Raw genomic sequence first — 21,224 nt, forward strand, 5'->3', positions numbered from 1 at the left:
CTTCAACATTTTGTGACAACATCAAAATCAGAATCAATCTATGAATGACCCTTCTAGGCATGGCCACATTTGTATTCTGTAGCTGCCAGTTAATCTTCTGTAAATCATTCATTTCTTTGTTATAATTTTTTTTCTCTCACAGACAATGGAAGACATCCCTCTCCCCTTTCCAACACATTTTCCTGTAAATCATACATTTTTGGCGAAAGATGAAAGTATTATAAATCTGTGGAGAGGAGTCTCTGTTGGTTGTTGGGGTCAAACCTTTCTCAGACGATGGACAGACTACCAAGAGAAAGAGAGACATGGGCCAATCGTGCAGAGTTCATCCTTTCTTCAGTAGGCTATGCAGTCGGAATTGGAAATGTCTGGCGCTTTCCATATGTCTGCTTTAGCGGTGGTGGAGGTCAGTTCATGGAAAAGTATGCTTTGGGGTACAACATTACCTTGGAGCTCGTATACTAGTTTTAATAGACTATTATTAGATGAAATGTTTTATCATTGATTTCTACATCTAATTACCATATCCTCTCCTCAGGTGCATTCCTCGTTCCCTATCTTACCATGATGTGTCTGTGTGCCATCCCACTGGTGTTCATGGAGTTTACAGTGGGGCAGTACACAAAAAAAGGACCTGTTGAGGCGTTCATCAACATCTGTCCTCTAATGAAAGGTGGGATAACTTTTGCCTCAAAAAAGGGAAGATCATACATTACAAGACACAATTGACCAGTATTATGAAGTCAGTTTTATATCAAGAGAGACCACAAGTAACAGAATACTAGAGCCTGTATCATTTTTCATTTTATTTGACCTTTAACCTATGCTATGTTTATTCCATGTTTGCTGTTGTTGATCTCCAGGTGTGGGTGTGGCTATGGTGATGCTGTCCTTCATCGTGGCCTCCTACAACAACACAGTCCTGACCTGGGTTCTGTACTACCTCTTCCACTCCTTCACAGCCCCGTTGCCATGGCAGCTCTGTAATGCCACCTGGAACATTCCAGAGAACTGTTCCAGCTTCATGGAAAACACCACCACCCACCTGCAGTCTGCCACTAAACAATTCTTTGAGTAGGTTTACATGTTACAGTAACATTTTAACCGTTCTCATTCAATGTTACTTCAAGCTGTGATGTTGGTTTAATCAAATTCACAACACAGACATCTCCCTAGTTGTTTTTATTCACCAAGCATGTTGCATCATTACACTTAAATACTGTGTGTGCTTAGCCATAGGCTCCTGGAAATTACGGAGGGGATTGAGACTGTGGGCCACCTGCGATGGGAGCTGGTCGGAATTCTCCTGCTGATCTGGGTCATCCTATTCTTCTGTGTCTTCAAGGGGATCAGATCCACTGGCAAAGTTGTCCATCCCTCCTGACTATTGTTAAAGACATTAGATACCCAACAGAGCACTTCATCAAAGTGATTCTGCTCTACTAATGATGAGTGTCGGGGAGAACTATTGCAGTGTGACACTCGAATCATTCCACACACTCAACGTGTGTGTGTGTGTGTGTGTGTGTGTGTGTGTGTGTGTGTGTGTGTGTGTGTGTGTGTGTGTGTGTGTGTGTGTGTGTGTGTGTGTGTGTGTGTGTGTGTGTGTGAGTGCGTGCGTGCGTGCGTGCGTGCGTGCGTGCGTGCGTGTGCTGTGTGTGTGTGTGTGTGTGTGTGTGTGTGTGTGTGTGTGTGTGTGTGTGTGTGTGTGTGTGTGTGTGTGTGTGTGTGTGTGTGTGTGTGTGTGTGTGGTGTGTACGCGTCCATCCACAGGTGGTGTACTTCACAGCACTGTTTCCATATGTGGTGCTCCTGGCTCTTCTGTTCAACAACGTCCGACTACCAGGAGCCCTGGATGGCATCCTATTCTTCCTCACACCCAAATGGAACAAACTGGGAGAGATACACGTGAGTGGGTCAAAGCACTTATAAACTTTGACTTGACTTCGACTTGAAGAAGTGATCTTATTCTTGAATTAATGACATAGACACGTTGTGATGATCTTGGTTAGGTTTCTCTACACTGATTTTCTTAGTCAGTTTGCAGGTCTTGCTCCCATAAAATAATTACTTTGTCAGTCTATAACACTGTATCTACCCATGCTCTTCATCATTATGTGGGAAGTGTTAGAGGACAGGTTGACCTCAGGAATGCCCGCTCATTGTTTCATGCTTCCAGGCAGTGGTGTTTTTATTTGTCTAGAGAAAACAATGTTTAACCAGCTCCTATTGTAAAAAAGTAACTGCCAAGCGTTTGCTTCTGTATACTGTTGATACAACTAGCTCCTGGGGCACTGCACTGGGGCTGGCCCATTGCTTCCAATGTGTGTGTGTCTCAGGGGGCATAAGCATAAAGACAAATGTCCAATCTCTGCAAGTAAATGGACAATAAGGTGATCTTTTTCACAGGTATGGATTGATGCTACTGCTCAGATCTTCTACTCAATAGGCGTTGGATTTGGCTGCTTACTATCTATGGCCAGCCACAACAAGCTCAACAATAACATCCTCAGGTAGCCTGCAGAAAGCATTTTTTTTTTTTACGTGTGACGTTTTGTACATTGCACTGCCATTGCTAACAAACACACAGATATACAGTATTTGGCCCCATACAAACTGACTGCCTCCTGGTGTGGTGCTAGTGTTGGACTTCTACAGAACTATGGATTTCATCGGAATTATGTTAAAAAAATTACTTCATAAACGTAAACAATGAACTCATCATTATCTTTTGTGTGCGGCAGGGATGCAATGATTGTCACTTTGGCGAACTCTGCCACCAGTATTTTTGCTGGCTTCGTCATGTTCTCTGGCATCGGCTACATGGCACACGTGCGCCACCTCCAAGTGGAGCAACTGGCTGTTGGAGGTACTGTTCAGGAGGACTTAGCTCTGGTCCAGGGCGTTACTGACTGTTGGAGGTACTGTTCAGGAGGACTTAGCTCTGGTCCAGGGCGTTACTGGCTGTTGGAGGTACTGTTCAGGAGGACTTAGCTCTGGTCCAGGGCGTTACTGACCTTTGGATGTACTGTTCAGGAGGACTTAGCTCTGGTCCAGGGCGTTACTGGCTGTTGGAGGTACTGTTCAGGAGGACTTAGCTCTGGTCCAGGGCGTTACTGGCTGTTGGAGGTACTGTTCAGGAGGACTTAGCTCTGGTCCAGGGCGTTACTGACTGTTGGAGGTACTGTTCAGGAGGACTTAGCTCTGGTCCAGGGCGTTACTAACTGTTGGAGGAACTGTTCAGGAGGACTTAGCTCTGGTCCAGGGCGTTACTGACTGTTGGAGGAACTGTTCAGGAGGACTTAGCTCTGGTCCAGGGCGTTACTAACTGTTGGAGGAACTGTTCAGGAGGACTTAGCTCTGGTCCAGGGCGTTACTGACTGTTGGAGGAACTGTTCAGGAGGACTTAGCTCTGGTCCAGGGCGTTACTGACTGTTGGAGGAACTTCAGGAGGACTTAGCTCTGGTCCAGGGCGTTACTGACTGTTGGAGGAACTGTTCAGGAGGACTTAGCTCTGGTCCAGGGCGTTACTGACTGTTGGAGGTACTGTTCAGGAGGACTTAGCTCTGGTCCAGGGCGTTATTGACTGTTGGAGGTACTGTTCAGGAGGACTTAGCTCTGGTCCAGGGCGTTACTGACTGTTGGAGGTACTGTTCAGGGGGACTTAGCTCTGGTCCAGGGCATTACTGACTGTTGGAGGTACTGTTCAGGAGGACTTAGCTCCAGTCAAGTACATTACATGTGGTTTGCTGATGCTGAGCCTTTTTCAACAGGCATATTTTTCAAGTTTTAATGTCACGTACACAAGTACAGTGAAATGCCTTGCTTGCTAGCTCTAATCCCAACAATCCCAACAATCCCAACTAGTAATCAATAACAATGTATTACTAAAAAGAACAAGGTAAAACAAAAACACACGAGAAATAAGAAGTTCACGAGAAGGTAAGAAGCTACATACAGGGTCAGTTCTAATGCCATATTTACAATGTGTAGGGATACTGGAGTGATAGAGGGATATAGGATATATGATTAACAGAGTAGCAGCAACGTCTATGATGAATGTATGTGAGTGTGTGCATTTGTGTAGAGTCTGTTAAATGTGTGTGCGTGTTATGTGTGAGCAAATTAAGTGTGTGTGTGTGTGTGTGTGTGTGTGTGTTGGAGAGTCAGTGTGTGTGAGGGAGTGTATAGAGTCCTGTGAGTGTGCATAGAGACAGCGCAATAATAAAAATAAACAAAAGGGTCAACTCAGATAGTCTGTGTAGCCATTTTGTTAGCTATTTATTTGGCTTGGGGATAGAAGTTGTTCAGGGGCCTGTTGATGTCAGACTTGATGCACCGGTACTATTTGTTGTGCAGAAGTAGAGAAAATGGCCTGTGGCTTGGGTGGCTGGAGTCTTTAATAATTTTACGGACCTTTCATACCGCCTGATATAGAAGACCTGGATGACAGGGAGCTGGGCAGTCTGCACCACCCTCTGTAGCGCCATGCGATCGAGAGTGGTGCGGATGCCATACCAAGCAGTGGTTCAGCTAGTCAAGGTGCTCTCAATGGTGCAGCTGTAGAAATGTTTGAGGATTTGAGGGCCCGTGCCAAACCTTTTCAACCTCCTGAGGGGTAAGAGGCGCTGTCGCACCCTTTTTTACGACTGTCCGTCTGCGTGTGGATCATGTTAAATCCCTAGTGATTTGGACACAGAGGAACTTGAAGCTCTCGACCCGCTCCACTGCAGCCTCGTCGATGTGGATGGGGAAATGCTCGCCCCCTCGTGTCCGGTAATCCATGATCAGCTCCTTGGTCTTACTGAGGTTGAAGGAGAGTTTGTGATCCTGGCACCACACTGCCAGGTTACTGATCTCCTGTCTCATTGTTGCTGATCAGGCCTACCACCGGCGTGTCGTCAGCAAACTTGATGATGGTGTTGGAGTCGTGCATGGCCACGCAGTCGTGGGTGAACAGGGATTACAGGAGGGGGCTGAGGTGATGTTCCCTACCCTCATGCACCTGGGGTCGGCCTGTCAGGAAGTCCAGGATCCAGTTGCAAAGGGGGGTGTTTAGTCCCAGGGCCCTAAACTTGGTGACGAGCTTGGAGGGGACAATGTTGTTGAACGCTGAGCTGTAATCAATGAATAGCATTCTCACATAGGTTTTCCTCTTATCTAGGTGGGTGAGGGCAGTGTGGAGTGCAATTGAGTTTGCATCGTCTATGTATCTGTTGGGACGGTATGCAAATTGGAGTGGGTCTAGGATGTGGGTCTATGGTGTGTGCCATAACCAGCCTTTCAAAGCACTTTTGATTACAGATGTGACTGCTACAGGACAGTAGTCACTGTGGAATGAAGCCTTACATGCTGACCACACAGCTTGCAATGCGTGCCCAAGAGTTGCAAAATAATTGTACACATTCTTGTTATTCAATTGTTGCACCCACACTACTTGCACACGCCAACGAGCGTCTGCGTTGCCAAGCGCTAAAATAGAAGTCAGTTCTATTTGTGACGCTGAACGCTGTGCAAGTCCTGTCTCTCCCATCTCCTCATTGGTTTATAGAAGCAGATACCCACATGCCATCTCTCATTGGTTATACCCAAGTTGGTGATTGAAAGACGGCTCGTCGGTCGTCGTGGTAATACTATGAAAGTTAGATGCTAATCACCATATAAAGTCCAAAGAAGAAAAAGCCTAGAAAGAGGAGAGATGACTAGAAACGATTCGGTTGACCATTTTATGTGTGGATTAATTGTCGGAGAAAAGGAACTTGTGCATTTCAGGTAAAATAACAAGTCAACGTTTATATCACAGGACAAATTATCTAGCAACAGCAAGCTAGCTAGCTAAATTGTAATAAATATTTAATGCTTTTCGACCTGTCCCTGTAACGACTGTCTTTCGGTGAGTTAGTAGACCAAGGCGCAGCGGGTGATGAATACATAATGACTTTATTGCAAGACGAAGAACAGACACGAAATACACTTGACTAATTTACAAAATAACAAAACGAACTAGACAGACCTAAACTACGAACTTACATGAAACGAAGAACACATGAACAGGAACGACCGAAGGAACGAGACGAGACGAGACAGTACCGTGTGGTGCAACAAACACAGACACAGCGACAATCACCCACAAACAAACAGTGAGAACAACCTACCTTAATATGTCTCTCAATTAGAGGAAAACGCAAAACACCTGCCTCTAATTAAGAGCCATACCAGGCAACCCAAAACCAACATAGAAACAGAAAACATAGACTGCCCACCCAAAACTCACGCCCTGACCATCACACACATACAAAACAACAGAAAACAGGTCAGGAACGTGACAGAACCCCCCCCTCAAGGTGCGAACTCCGGGCGCACCCCTAAAACTCAAGAGGAGGGCCTGGGTGGGCATCTATCCGCGGTGGCGGCTCCGGCGATGGACGAGGACACCACTCCACCACTGTCTTTGTCCCCCTCCTTAGCGTCCTTTGAGTGGCGACCCTCGCCCCCAACCATGGTCCAGGAACCTTTACTAAGGCCCCTCCTACATAGAGGAGACAGCTCAGGACAGAGAGGTAGCTCCGGACAGAGGGACAGCTTAGGACAGAGGGACAACTCTGTACTAATGGCAACTCCGGACTGGGTGGCAGCTCCGGACTGGGTGGCAGCTCCGGACTGGGTGGCAGCTCCGGACTGAGTGGCAGCTCCGGACTGTAAGGCAGCTCATGACTGTAAGGCAGCTCATGACTGTAGGGCAGCTCATGACTGTAGGGCAGCTCATGACTGTAGGGCAGCTCATGACTGTAAGGCAGCTCATGACTGTAGGGCAGCTCATGACTGTAGGGCAGCTCATGACTGTAGGGCAGCTCATGACTGTAGGGCAGCTCATGACTGTAGGGCAGCTCATGACTGTAAGGCAGCTCATGACTGTAGGGCAGCTCATGACTGTAAGGCAGCTCATGACTGTAGGGCAGCTCATGACTGAAAGGCAGCTCATGACTGTAGGGCAGCTCATGACTGGAGGGCAGCTCATGACTGTAGGGCAGCTCCTGACTGTAGGGCAGCTCCTGACTGTAGGGCAGCTCCTGACTGGCTGGCGGCTCTGGCAGCTCCTGACTGGCTGGCGGCTCTGGTAGCTCCTGACTGGCTGGCGGCTCTGGCAGCTTCTGACTGGCTGGCGGCTCTGGCAGCTCCTGACTGACGGACGGCTCTAGCGGCTCCTGACTGACGGACGGCTCTAATGGCTCGGGACAGACGGGCGGCTCTAATGGCTCGTGGCAGACGGATGGCTCAGAAGGCGCTGGGCAGACAGATGGCTCAGAAGGCGCTGGGCAGACAGATGGCTCAGATGGCGCTGGGCAGACAGATGGCTCAGACGGCGCTGGGCAGACAGATGGCTCAGACGGCGCTGGGCAGACAGATGGCTCAGACGGCGCTGGGCAGACAGATGGCTCAGACGGCGCTGGGCAGACAGATGGCTCAGACGGCGCTGGGCAGACAGATGGCTCAGACGGCGCTGGGCAGACAGATGGCTCAGACGGCGCTGGGCAGACAGATGGCTCAGATGGAGCTGGGCAGACAGATGGCTCAGACGGCGCTGGGCAGACAGATGGCTCAGACGGCGCTGGGCAGACAGATGACTCAGACGGCGCTGGGCAGACAGATGGCTCAGACGGAGCTGGGCAGACAGGCAGTGCAGAAAGCGTTGGGCAGACGGCCGACTCTGGCCTGCTGAGGCGCACAGTAGGCCTGGTGCGTGGTGCCGGAACTGGAGGTACCGGGATGACGGCACGCACTTCAAGGCTAGTGCGGGGAGCAGGGACAGGGCACACTGACCTCTCGAAGCGCACTATAGGCCTGGTGCGTGGTACCGGAACTGGAGGTACCGGGCTGAGGGCACGCACCTCAGGGCGAGTGCGGGGAGAAGGAACAGTGCGTACAGGGCTCTGGAGACGCACAGGTGGCTTAGTGCGTGGTGCCGGAACTGGAGGCACTGGGCTGGAGACACGCACCCTAGGGAGAGTGCGTGGAGGAGGAACAGGGCTCTGGAGACGCACTGGAAGCCTGGTGCGTGGTGTAGGCACTGGTGGTACTGAGCTGGGGCGGGAAAGTGGCGCCGGATATACCGGACCGTGTAGGCGTACTGGCTCCCTTGAGCACTGAGCCTGCCCAACCTTACCTGGTTGCATGCTCCCCGTAGCCCGTCCAGTGCGGGGAGGTGGAATAACCCGCACTGGGCTGTGTTGGCGAACCGGGAACACCATGCGTAAGGCTGGTGCCATGTACACCGGCCCGAGGAGACGTACTGGAGGCCAGATATGTTGAGCCGGCTTCATGGCACTTGGATCAATGCTCACCCTAGCCCTACCAGTGCGGGGAGGTGGAATAACCCGCACCGGGCTATGAACACGTACAGAAGACACCTTGCGCTCTACTGCGTAACACGGTGTCTGCCCGTACTCCCGCTCTCCACGGTTAGCCTGGGAAGTGGGCGCAGGTCTCCTACCTGCCCTCGGCCCACTACCTCTTAGCCTCCCCCCAAGAAATTTTTGGGTAGTACTCACTGGCTTTTCGGGCTTCCGTGCTAGACGCGTCCCCTCATAACGCCTGTTCCTCTCTCCGGTTTCCTCCAGCTGTTCCCATGGGCGGTGATTAACTTCAACTTTAGCCCATGGTCCCTTTCCTTCCATGATCTCCTCCCAAGACCAGAAATCCTGCTTTCTGCGCTGTCCGTTAACCCGCTGCTTGATCCGGGTTTGGTGGGTGATTCTGTAACGACTGTCTTTCGGTGAGTTAGTAGACCAAGGCGCAGCGGGTGATGAATACATAATGACTTTATTGCAAGACGAAGAACAGACACGAAATACACTTGACTAATTTACAAAATAACAAAACGAACTAGACAGACCTAAACTACGAACTTACATGAAACGAAGAACACATGAACAGGAACGACCTAACGAAACACATGAACAGGAACGACCGAACGAACGAGACGAGACTAGACAGTACCTTGTGGTGCAACAAACACAGACACAGCAACAATCACCCACAAACAAACAGTGAGAACAACCTACCTTAATATGACTCTCAATTAGAGGAAAACGCAAAACACCTGCCTCTAATTAAGAGCCATACCAGGCAACCCAAAACCAACATAGAAACAGAAAACATAGACTGCCCACCCAAAACTCACGCCCTGACCATCACACACATACAAAACAACAGAAAACAGGTCAGGAACGTGACAGTCCCCAAATTAATATAATTGGTTCAGAGTTTGTTTTGATATTTCAACCTGCGTGTCGTGATGGCGTTTGGTGTGGTGGGACAAAATCAATTTGGCCACGATGGCGCACGCGCGCGTCTGGTTTGGGTACGGTGTTAAAGTTATTTGGAACAGGAATAATGGTGGTCAGTTAAAGACGTGAGGATTACCGACTGGGACAAGGAGAGGTTGAAAATGACAGTGAATATGCCTGGAATACTGGAATACCGTCTTGCGAGTGTTTACCTGATTAAAGACCTTACTCACGTCGGCCTTAGAGACAGAGATCACCAAGTCCTCTGGGTTGGTGGGGGCCCTCACACCCGGCACGGTGTTGTTATTGTCGAAGCTTGCATAAAATGCATTGAGTTCATCTGGTAGAGAGGCATCGTTGGGCAGATCATGGCTGGGTCTTCCTTTGTAATCCGTAATGGACTGTAGCCCCTGCCACATGTAGTGGGAGTCGGAGCCTGTGTAGTATGATTCCCCCTTATTCCTATATTGTCCTTTTGCTTGTTTTGTTGAAGAATGCTCAGCATCAGCAAGCCTCACGTAACACCCTTGACCAGAGCTAAACAGGGGTTATGTACAGATTGTGAAAACTGAATGTAGATGCTAAAGAGAACTTGTCCCACTTTAAATGAACAACAAATTATACTGAATTATCACAAAGTATTCCTTGACGTAATCCAAGTAAGTAAATGTGGTGTGTTGCTAGTCTGAAGTAAATGTGGTGTGCCTGCTAGTCTGAAGTAAATGTGGTGTGTTGCTAGTCTGAAGTAAATGTGGTGTGTTGCTAGTCTGAAGTAAATGTGGTGTGTTGCTAGTCTGAAGTAAATGTGGTGTGTTGCTAGTCTGAAGTAAATGTGGTGTGTTGCTAGTCTGAAGTAAATGTGGTGTGTTGCTAGTCTGAAGTAAATGTGGTGTGTTGCTAGTCTGAAGTAAATGTGGTGTGTTGCTAGTCTGAAGTAAATGTGGTGTGTTGCTAGTCTGAAGTAAATGTGGTGTGTTGCTAGTCTGAAGTAAATGTGGTGTGTTGCTAGTCTGAAGTAAATATGGTGTGCTTGGAGTATTTCTGGTTTTGAAATAGTAGCAGTAGTGGTAGAGACAGCAGTAGTAATGGTAGTAATAGGGTTTTTCCCATTCCAGTTTATGGCCATTGAAATGCATTGGGATTTATGCAAATATGTTTGTAGTGTAAAAAAGTATGTTTTTCAAGCACCGGTGTCAACCTGCACGTTTTAAAGTTGTTTTGGTGTTGGTAGCTTTAACGGTTCAAGAGCAGTGGCCAAAAAGTACAAATTGTATAAATGGTATCAAAAAGTTGTATACAAGCAACCTATTCCAGACCGGTCTGCACGTTTTAAAGTTTGAATGGCGTTTCTAGCTGCAACGGTGGGAAGACTAGTTGCGACTGGAATCTTTCCCATTCAAGTCTAAGGCCAATGGAATTCTTTGGAATTGATGAAAATATGGTTGTAGGGTGAAAAGTATTAGTAGTATCCAGGGGTTGGAACCAGTTCAGGGAACAGAACAGAAAACCAGAAGAAGAAAAAAACATTTTCAATGAACAGAATCGGAAGCGGGAACACAACTGATCTATACTGTTCCAGAAACAGAACTGTTATCTTAAAAGCGTGAGAACTGGTTAAAACTTTAATTTACGTTCTGAACATTTTTAGCTGTTGTACATCAAAGCCGTCCCTCTGTCAATCAGAAACTTCTTCCACTGTCTGCATGCCAACTGAAAATCTTTGACAGAATTTTATTTTGCTGGTCGGAACAGTTGAACGGAACAAACAAATAATAGCTCTATTCATAATGAAACAATTGGAAAATAATGTAATTTTTTAAAGCAAACTGCAGATGTTCAGCCTGGACGTTTCAAAGTTGTTTTGTTGTTGGTAGCTTTTATAGGTTTGGTCCTACAGGTGGCAGCAGAAGGCAAATAAGAATAATAAGAATGAACAGGTTCTAAAGTACATCTAATAAACTGTCAAATCAAATCACATTTTAATTGTCACATGCTCCAAATACAACAAGTGTAGACTTTACCGTGAAATGCTTACTTACGAGTCCTTTCCCAACAATGCAGTTAAAAAGTAAGAAAATTAACAAATAGATAAAAATTAAATAATAACACAATAAAATAATATAAACGAGGCTATATACGAGGAGTACTGGTACCGAGTCAGTGTGCTGGGGTACGAGGTAGTTGGTGTGGTTAATCAAATCAAATCAAATATTATTAGTCACATGCGCCGAATACAACAGGTGTAGTAGACCTTACAGTGAAATGCTTACTGACAAGCCCCTAACCAACAATGAGGTTGAAAAAATACGAATAACAATAAGAAATAAAAGTAGTTAAAGAGCAGCAGTAAAATAACAATAGCGAGACTATATACAGGGTACCGGTACAGAGTCAATGTGCGGGGGCACCGGTTAGTCGAGATAATTGAGGTAATATGTACACTACCATTCACAAGTTTTGGGTCACTTAGAAATGTCCTTGTTTTTGAAATATATATATATATTTTTTTTTCTCATTAAAATAAAATAAAATTGGTCAGAAATACAGTGTAGACATTTTTAATGTTGTAAATGACCATTGTAGCTGGAAATGGCTGATTTTTAATGGAATATCTACATAGGCGTACAGAGGCCCATTATCAGCAATCATCACTCCTGTGTTCCAATGGCACTTTGTGTTAGCTAATCCAAGTTTATCATTTTAAAAGGCTAATTGATGATTAGAAAACCCTTTCGCAATTATGTTAGCACAGCTGAAAACTCTTGTGCTGATTAAAGAAGCAATAAAATTGGCCTTCTTTAGACTAGTTGAGTATCTGGAGCACTGGCATTTGTGGGTTCGATTACAGGCTCAAAATGGCCAGAAACAAAGACCTTTCTTCTGAAACTCATCAGTCTATTCTTGATCTGAGAAATGAAGGCTATTACATGCGAGAAATTGCCAAGAAACAGAGTAGAACAAGTACAATAGAGTGTCTAGTTTGAGAAACAGACATCTCACAAGTCCTCAACTGGCAGCTTCATTAAATTCTACCCGCAAAACACCAGTCTCAATGTCAACAGCGAAGAGGCAACTCCGGGATGCTGGCCTTCTAGGCAGAGTTCCTCTGTCCAGTGTCTGTGTTCTTTTGCCCATCTTAATCTTTTCTTTTTATTGGCTAGTCTGATATATGACTTTTTCTTTGCAACTCTGCCTAGAAGGCCAGCATCCCGGAGTTGACTCTTCACTGTGCTTTTCTTTCAAAAACAAGGCCATTTCTAAGTGACCCCAAACTTTTGAACGGTATTGTACATGTAGGTAGAGTTATTGAAGTTACTATGCATAGATAATAACAGAGAGTAGCAGCGGTGGAAAATAGTGTGGGGGGGGGCAATACAAATTGTCTGGGTAGCCATTTGATTAGATGTTCAGGAGTCTACTGGCTTGGGGGTAGAAGCTGTTTAGAAGCCTCTTGGACCTAGACTTGGCGCTCCGGTACCGCTTGCCGTGAGGTAGCAGAGAGAACAGTCTATGACTAGGGTGGCTGGAATAATTTTAGGGCCTTCCTCTGACACCGCCTGGTATAGAGGTCCTGGATGGCAGGAAGCTTGGCCCCAGTGATGTACTGGGCTGTACGCACTACCCTCCACAGTGCCTTGCGGTCGGAGGCCGAGCAGTTGCCATACCAGGCAGTGATGCAACCTATCAGGATGCTCTCGATGGTGCAGCTGTAGAACCTTTTGAGGATCTGAGGACCCATGCCAAATCTTTTCAGTCTCCTGCGAGGGAATATGTTTTGTCGTGCCCTCTTCATGACTGTCTTGGTGTGCTTGGACCATGTTCGTTTGTTGATGATGTGGACACCAAGGAACTTGAAGCTCTCAACCTGCTCCACTACAGCCCCCCCCCCCCCCCCCCCCCATGAGTCAGGCCTCCTTTTCCCGTAGTCCACAATCATCTCCTTTGTCTTGATAATGTTGAGGGAGAGGTTGTTGTCCTGGCACCACACAGCCAGGTCTCTGACCTCCTCCCTATAGGCTGTCTCGTCGTTGTCAGTGATCAGGCCTACCACTGTTGTGTCATTGGTATACTTAATGATGGTGTTGGAGTCGTGCCTGGCCGCGCAGTCATGAGTGAACAGGGAGTACAGGAGGGGGCTGATTGCACACCCCTGAGGGGCCCCTTTGTTGAGGATCAGCGTGGCGTATGTGTTGTTACTTACCCTTACCACCTGGGGGCAGCCCGTCAGGAAGTCCAGGATCCAGTTGCAGAGTGAGGTGTTTAGTCCCAGGGTCCTTAGCTTATTGATGAGCTTTGAGGGCACTATGATGTTGAAAGCTGAGCTGTAGTCAATTAATAGCATTCTCACATAGGTGTTCCTTTTGTCCAGGTGGGAAAGGGCAGTGTGGATCTGTGGATCTGTTAGGGCGGTAAGCAAATTGGAGTGGGTGTAGGGTTTCTGGGGTAATGGTGTTGATGTGAGCAATGACCACCCTTTCAAAGCACTTCATGGCTACAGACGTGAGTGCTACGGGTCGGTAGTCATTTAGGTAGGTTATCTTAGTGTTCTTGGGCACAGCACAGGGTTTGCTTAAAACATGTTGGTATTACAGACCCGGAAAGGGAGAGGTTGAAAATGTCAGTGAAGACACTTGCCAGTTGGTCAGCGCATGCTCAGAGTACACGTCCTGATAATCCATCTGGCCCTGCGGCCTTGTGAATGTTGACCTGTTTAAACGTCTTAATCACATCGGCTGCTGAGAGCGTGATCACACAGTTGTCCGGAACAGCTGGTGTTCTCATGCATGTTTTAGTGTTATTTGCCTCGAAGTGAGCATAGAAGTAGTTTAACTCATCTGGTAGGCTCGTGTCACTGGGCAGCTCTCGTCTGTGCTTCCCTTTGTAGTCTGTAATGGTTTGCAAGCCCTGCCACATCGAACGAGCGTCAGAGCAGGTGTAGTACGATTCAATCTTAGTCCTGTATTGACACTTTGCCTGTTTGATGGTTCGTCAAAGGGCATAGCAGGATTTCTTATAAGCTTCCGGGTTAGAGTCCCGCTCCTTGAAAGTGGCAGCTCTACCCTTTAGCTCGATGCGGATGTTGCCTGTAATCCATGGCTTCTGGTTGGGGTATGTACGTACGGTCACTGTGGGGATCCCAGACATATTCCAGTCTGTGCTAGCAAAACAGTCCTGTAGCTTAGCATCTGCTTCATCTGACCACTTTTTATTGACCGAGTCACTGGTGCTTCCTGCTTTAATTTGTGCTTGTCAGCAGGAATCAGGAGGATAGAATTATGGTCAGAATAGCCAAATGGAGGGCGAGGGAGAGCTTTGTACATGTCTCTGTGTGTGGAGTAAAGGTGGTCCAGAGTTTTTTTCCTCTGGTTGCACATTTAACATGCTGATAGAAATTTGGTAAAACAGATTTAAGTTTCCCTGCATTAAAGTCCCTGGCCACTAGGAGCGCCGCCTTTGGGTGAATGTTTTCCTATTTGCTTATGGCAGAATACAGCTCATTGAGTGCGGTCTCAGTGCCAGCATCGGTCTGTGGGATATGTAGACAGCTACGAAAAATACATTTAAAAACTCTCTAGGTATCGTGCACCAGCTATTATTTACAAAAATACATAGTCCGCCGCCCCTTGTATTACCAGACGCCGCTGTTCTATCCTGCCGGTACATCGCATAACCAGCCAGCTGTATGTTGATAATGTCGTCGTTCAGCCACAGTTTTTAATGTCCCGTTGGTAGTTTAATCTTCCTCGTAGGTCGTCGATTTTATTTTCCAATGATTGCACGTTAGCTAGTAGAACGGAAGGCAGGGGGGGTTTACTCGGGCCTCTTTTTCAGGGTTTTCGGCCTGTTCCCGGGAAAGCAGAATGTCGTTCACGTCGGGATCGTCGGACTCGTTATCGGGAAAAAAAAGCTTCTGCCAGTTGGTGGTGGGTAGTCGCTGTTCTGATGTCCACAAGTTATTTTAGGTCATAAGAGACGATAGCAGCAACATCATGTTCAAAATAAGTTTTAAAAAATAAGTTACAAACAAGGCAAAAAAACTAACGTAAGAACACAATCAGTTAGGAGCATGTAAAATATCAGCCATCTTCTCTGGCGTCGTCTTCAAGATAATAATTGGGTATGGTTAGGTGATTGATTGATTGAATTACTATGTACATGTGTGTGAGGTGTGAAAAGCAGAAAGTCTGGGTCACCATTTAATTAATTGTTTTGCAGTCTTATGACTTTGGGTTGGAAGCTGTTCAGGAGCCAATTGGACACAGACCTGGTGCTCCAGGACTGCTTGCCATGCAGTAGCAGAGAAAACAGACTGTGACTTGAGTGGCAGGAGTCTTTGACCATTTTTAGAGCCTTCCTCTGACACTGCCGGCATAGAGGTCCTGGATGGTAGGAAGCTTGGCCCCAGTGATGGGCCGTACGCACTACCCTCTGTTGTGCCTTACAGTCGGATGCTGAGCAGTTGCCATACCAAGCGGTGATGCAGCCAGTCAAGATGTAGTGTGAAGTAATTTAATGATGCAACCGCCATACCTGGCCTAGAATGTGTTGTTGCTTGAACTGTCACACTAGAACTGTACCTGTCAGGTACTGAAAACACAGAACGTGTCATGGTTATAGACACAGTGACAGACGCTATGTTGTGTATTGTGTGTGTGTGTGTGTGTGTGTGTGTGTGTGTGTGTGTGTGTGTGTGTGTGTGTGTGTGTGTGTGTGTGTGTGTGTGTGTGTGTGTGTGTGTGTGTGTGTGTGTGTGTGTGTTTGTGTGTGTTTATCCAGGGCCTGGTTTGGCATTTGTGGTTTACCCAGAGATCTTCAGCACCATGCCTGTCTCCCAGCTCTGGGCCATCCTCTTCTTCCTCATGCTGATGTGTCTCGGCCTGGATAGTCAGGTGTAGCAGCACAGAAACACACAGAGCACACACACACACACACAAACACACACACACACACACACACACACACACACACACACACACACACACACACACACACACACACACACACACACACACACACACATAGCCAGTATAGTTTACTGTGTGTCTTGTCTTTACAGTTTAATGTATGTTTTGTCTGTATAGTTTCATGTGTGTTTTGTTTTTATAGATTGTGTATAGTTTGTTTGTTTTGTCTGTATAGTTTGTGTGTTTGTCTGTATAGTTTAATGTGTGTTTTGTCTGTACAGTTTGTGTGTTTTGTCTGTATAGTTTGTATGTTTTGTCTGTATAGTTTAATGTGTGTTTTGTCTGTATAGTTGAATGTGTTTTGTCTGTATAGTTGTATGTGTGTTTTGTCTGTATAGTTTAATGTGTTTTGTCTTTACAGTTTAATGTGTGTTTTGTCTTTATAGAATGTGTGTTTTGTCTGTATAGTTTGTGTGTTTTGTCTGTATAGTTTGTATGTTTTGTCTGTATAGTTTAATGTGTGTTTTGTCTTTATAGTTTAATGTGTGTTTTGTCTTTATAGAATGTGTGTTTTGTCTGTATATTTTGTGTGTTTTGTCTTTACAGTTTAATGTGTGTTTTGTCTTTATAGTTTAATGTGTGTTTTGTCTTTATAGAATGTGTGTTTTGTCTGTGTAGTTTGTGTGTTTTGTCTGTAAAGTTTGTGTGTTTTGTCTGTATAGTTGAATGTGTTTTGTCTGTATAGTTGAATGTGTGTTTTGTCTGTATAGTTTGCCCTTGTGGAGGTCATGGGGACTTTCATTATGGACAGCTTTGGCCCAAAGATTCTCCTCATGCTGAACTATAAAGAGCTGGTGACCCTATTACTCTGCTTCTTGACCTTCCTGCTTGGCCTTCCCTGCATTACTCAGGTGTGTGTTTGTATTTCTGTTTGTATGTGTGTGTGTGTGTGCATGCGTGTGTGTATCTGGTTTCAAGAGGTGTAACCTTGGTGCCATTATCGTTTTCAAACTTATAACCTATTGTGCCCTTGGGTCTTGGTCTTTACAGGGCGGGGTCTACATCTTCCAGCTGTTAGACTATTCTGTTGGCATAACACTGATGTTCGCTTCTTTATTTGAAGTCGTTACTCTAAGCTGGATATTTGGTAAGTGCTCCAATGAGAGCTTATATGGTGCTCTTTTCCACAATGAATGAATATGTTTGCTTCATCTGACCATGAATAATAATTACCTGTAGTATGTTTGACATTATTCATCGATTTTTCTCTCCAAAACAAGTCCTCTTGCTTCCAAAGAAGATTTGTGAAGTATTTTCTGAACATGTCCCCAATGGAAACGTCATGTGACCTTTCTTTCAAAGATTGATTTCATATACAACAAGTAATGTTTTACACTTCCTGCTGATTTGTAGGAGTATGGCGGCTCTCTATCATGGTGAAAAGGATTCTGGGAAAGCCTCCAAACGTCTTCTTTAAGGCCTGCTGGTTGGTGGTCTCTCCGCTGTTGATCGTGGTGAGTCTAGTTAAAGATCCTCATTCATGCACTAACCCAGTGCAGTGGGTGACATGGCCCTTATCCCAGGGAGGTCGTTCAAGTTTTATATCGAAATCTGACATCTATCCATGTCTTGAAGATGTCGGGAAATGCCATGAAAACCGAACATTAGGGACAACAGTGAGCGCTAATACCATCAAGTAGGCTTGGGTTGTGAAAGGGGGTGGCAGATGGTCGTAATCCCATGACTCTGGATCAGAAGGTTGTGTGTTCGATCTCATTTGTGGACACTGGTTTAATGTTGTTTTGTTTTAAGCCCTATCTCAAACCTTAACACTTACCTTAACCATTCAGAATGAGTGCCTAAACTTAACCCTTAACTTTGAAGTTTGACGTTTGGAAAACATGGATAAACGCTCTCTTTTCTGAGACTGTGAGAGCTTGTTGCTTATCCAGGGCAGCTGGTTGAGAGAATGCCAAAAGTGTGCAAAGCTGTCATCAAGGCAAAGGCTGGCTATTTGAAGAATCTCAAATATAAAATATATTTAGATTTGTTTTACACTTTTTTGGTTACTACATGTTATTTCATAGTTTTGATGTCTTCACTATCATTCTACAACGTAGAAAAGAAAAAGCCTTGAATGATTAGGTGTTCTAAAACTAGTGTATATTTACAAAAAAGGAATATATTGGGGTATATATTTATTTAACTATGCAAGTCAGTTAAGAACAAATTCTTATTTTCAATGACAGCTTAGGAACAGTGGGTTAATTGCCTTGTTCAGGGGCAGAACAACAGATTTTTACTTTGTCAGCCCGGGGATTTGATCTTGCAATCTTTCAGCTACTAGTCCAACACGCTAACCACTAGGGTACCTGCCGATTGGAAATGATGCAGACAATTATATTGATAGAAGCCATAATATATCTGCAATATTAAAGCTGATCTACCCTCTAAATAAATACATACAAATCACGCTGCATTGTATTGCGAGTTTAACTGTGTTTCCCGGTTCTGTATTTTGCACAGGTACGTCTCTTACCTTTTATGGTGGACTTTTCTTTAGGATTAAGATATTTGTTAACAAAAATGTATGTATTCAACCTTAGCTATTTTTCCCCTAGCCAGAAGATCCGACCTGCTTGCTTACAGCTGCACTAGGGTCGGACAGGCTGTCTAGATTAAGACACAGTGAATCCGGCGCCAAATATGGCTAGGAAAACGTACCTCAATCCAGGGATGAAAAACCGAATCCGTGGTGTCTTAGTCTACAGGGGAAGCCTGTCCGACCCTACTGCAGCTGTAAGGCTATTATTTTTTACCTTGAAAAGTAAACTCTTTTCCCAACCAATCTTTTCTACCTGCAGGCCATATTGGTCACTGCCATGGTCCAGCACAGCCCACTTCTTTACGGGAAGACATATCTCTACCCAGCATGGGCTGAAGGTGTTGCATGGATCATCACCTTTCTGTCTGTTGGCTGGATCCCTCTTGGAGCCATGCATGAGCTTCTTGGAAGGAAAGGCCCTTGCTTAGCGGTAAGGTTTGTATGTGAATGCACAGTAATCCATGACATGGATGGATGAATGGATGGATGGATGGATGTGTTGATGGGCAGACATATGAATGTATTCCTCTCTCCTGGTGTAGAGGCTGAAGGCGTCGGTGATTCCCAGGATCACCCTGGAGGAGGTCTGTAATGTGCCTGTCAATGAAGACCAACTCCAGGACCATGTTAAGTCTCTGTACAGTCTCTCTGAGGTCAGTCCTCTACGTGAAGAGAAAGACCGCGGGGACATGTAGGCTCCTGTGTGACCCATCTGCTAGAGCATGGGATTTGCAATGACGATTCCAGCTGGGGCATTCCATGTCTATATGCTCACAATGTCCATTGAATATACTTCTGAAAAGCACAACACTTAATAAAGGAATGTGACTTTGTCAATATTTTATTTTGGTGCTGTTTTCATTTGATACTTTCGGTACGCCACTGGAAAGTACAAAGGTGCTGTGGTCCAGACTACAGCCGCCTGAAAGCGCACATTAAGGCTTACTTCAGGATCTGCTATGTACATCCTAATATACACAGTTTCCAAGACACTTTGGGTAAAGAGAGTTGAAATATGCCTGCCGTTCTGTGCTTTGTCACATTGACAAGTGTTTAGGCTTGTTTTTAGCCCATGGACCCTGACAGGATAGTGCCGGTCCATCGCAAAGCTCTCAAAGTACACTAACACTGCTAGAGGTGTTGTTACAATAGCTTTTAATCAGACAATGGTGCAAACATTGTCTACACTATATAGACCTCTGTTTATTTGAAATAGATGGTATTTATTTTTATCTTTATGTATCTTGACGTATAGACTGGCTTAGATGGTGGTTTACTTCCTGAGTGCTCAGCACCAGGTGGTGTTTATACCATGCTGGTGATGTCTTTTTTACGAGTTGCATTTTCACACAAAATAAAATACAAATGTTTCTGTCAGACTTTTGCCCTTAAAAGGGTACTTTCTTGATTCTACCGTTATTAATTCAACTAATTGTCTCGCAAAACTAACAATCACCTCATAAAAATCCACTATTAGGAAGAAATGAAGGCACAGGGAGAGAGTGAGTCCATGAATGCAGGGTCGGCAGCACTCGGAGGCCAGGTGCCAGTACAGTGTGAGAGGGAGGTTTAGGAAGAGATAAACAGAGCAGGACAATAGACCACCCTGGAGCCAGCCTCAAACAAATTTCATGGGCCCCCGTGTCAAGTCAGTGTGGTGGAACATGCTAATCTCCTGTCTTAAAAACACTGGCCCCATGATGGACCGGTGTGGCAACAACATATAAGCTGATGAGAGTAGGGGGGACAGAGAGAGAAATAGAAGGGGTTGCTGATGATCTGGTGCTTCTGTCCCCAACCAAGGAGAGCCTACAGCAGCACCTAGATCTTCTGCACAGATTCTGTCAAACCTAGGCCCTGACAGTAAATCTCAGTAATTCAAAAATAATGGTTTTCCAAATAAGGTCCAGTTGCCAGGACCACAAATACAAATTCCATCTAGACACCGTTGCCCTAGTCCATACAAACAACTATACATACTTCGGCCTAAACATGAACACCACAGGTAACTTCCACAAAGCTGTGAACAATCTGAGAGACAAGGCAAGAAGGGCCTTATACACCATAAAAAGGAATATCATTCGACATCATTAGGATCTGGCAATTTGAATTATTTGAATCAATTATAGAACCCATTGCCTTTTATCGTTGTGAGGTCTGGGGTCCACTCACAAATCAATAATTCATAAAATGGGACAAACACCAAATTGAGATGATGCATACAGAATTCTGAAAAAAATATCCTCAGTGTAGAATGTAAAACACTAAATAATGCATGCAGAGCAGAATTAGGCCGATACCCGCTAATTATCCAAATCCAGAAAAGAGCCGTTAAATTCTACAACCACCTAAAAGGAAGTGATTCCCAAACCTTCCAGAACATAGACATCACCTACAGAGAGATGAACCTGGAGAAGAGTTCCCTAA

General features: G+C 45.6%; 1 protein-coding gene across 1 annotated transcript; it reads left to right on the top strand.

Moving 5' to 3' along the window:
* The first annotated feature begins 276 nt into the window (after positions 1–276).
* Positions 277–19,492, top strand: LOC129820343 (sodium- and chloride-dependent GABA transporter 1-like). The gene is made up of 13 exons (XM_055877408.1): positions 277–406; positions 539–673; positions 864–1,074; positions 1,234–1,366; positions 1,774–1,908; positions 2,410–2,513; positions 2,745–2,869; positions 16,065–16,177; positions 16,963–17,103; positions 17,243–17,339; positions 17,606–17,706; positions 19,057–19,227; positions 19,340–19,492. The coding sequence occupies exons 1-13, from the start codon at positions 277–279 to the stop codon at positions 19,490–19,492; spliced, it is 1,749 nt and encodes a 582-aa protein (XP_055733383.1).
* Positions 19,493–21,224: the final 1,732 nt, after the last annotated feature.

Source organism: Salvelinus fontinalis, chromosome 22, assembly GCF_029448725.1.
Source record: "Salvelinus fontinalis isolate EN_2023a chromosome 22, ASM2944872v1, whole genome shotgun sequence".
Lineage (NCBI taxonomy): Eukaryota > Metazoa > Chordata > Actinopteri > Salmoniformes > Salmonidae > Salvelinus > Salvelinus fontinalis.

Excerpts from the sequence above, each read along its gene's own strand:
- LOC129820343 (XM_055877408.1), top strand. The coding sequence starts at position 277 with ATGGACAGACTACCAAGAGAAAGAGAGACATGGGCCAATCGTGCAGAG. Across the intron at positions 2,514-2,744 it reads CTCAACAATAACATCCTCAG|GGATGCAATGATTGTCACTT; the intron begins GTAGCCTGCAGA and ends TGTGTGCGGCAG. Across the intron at positions 19,228-19,339 it reads GGAAAGGCCCTTGCTTAGCG|AGGCTGAAGGCGTCGGTGAT; the intron begins GTAAGGTTTGTA and ends CTCCTGGTGTAG.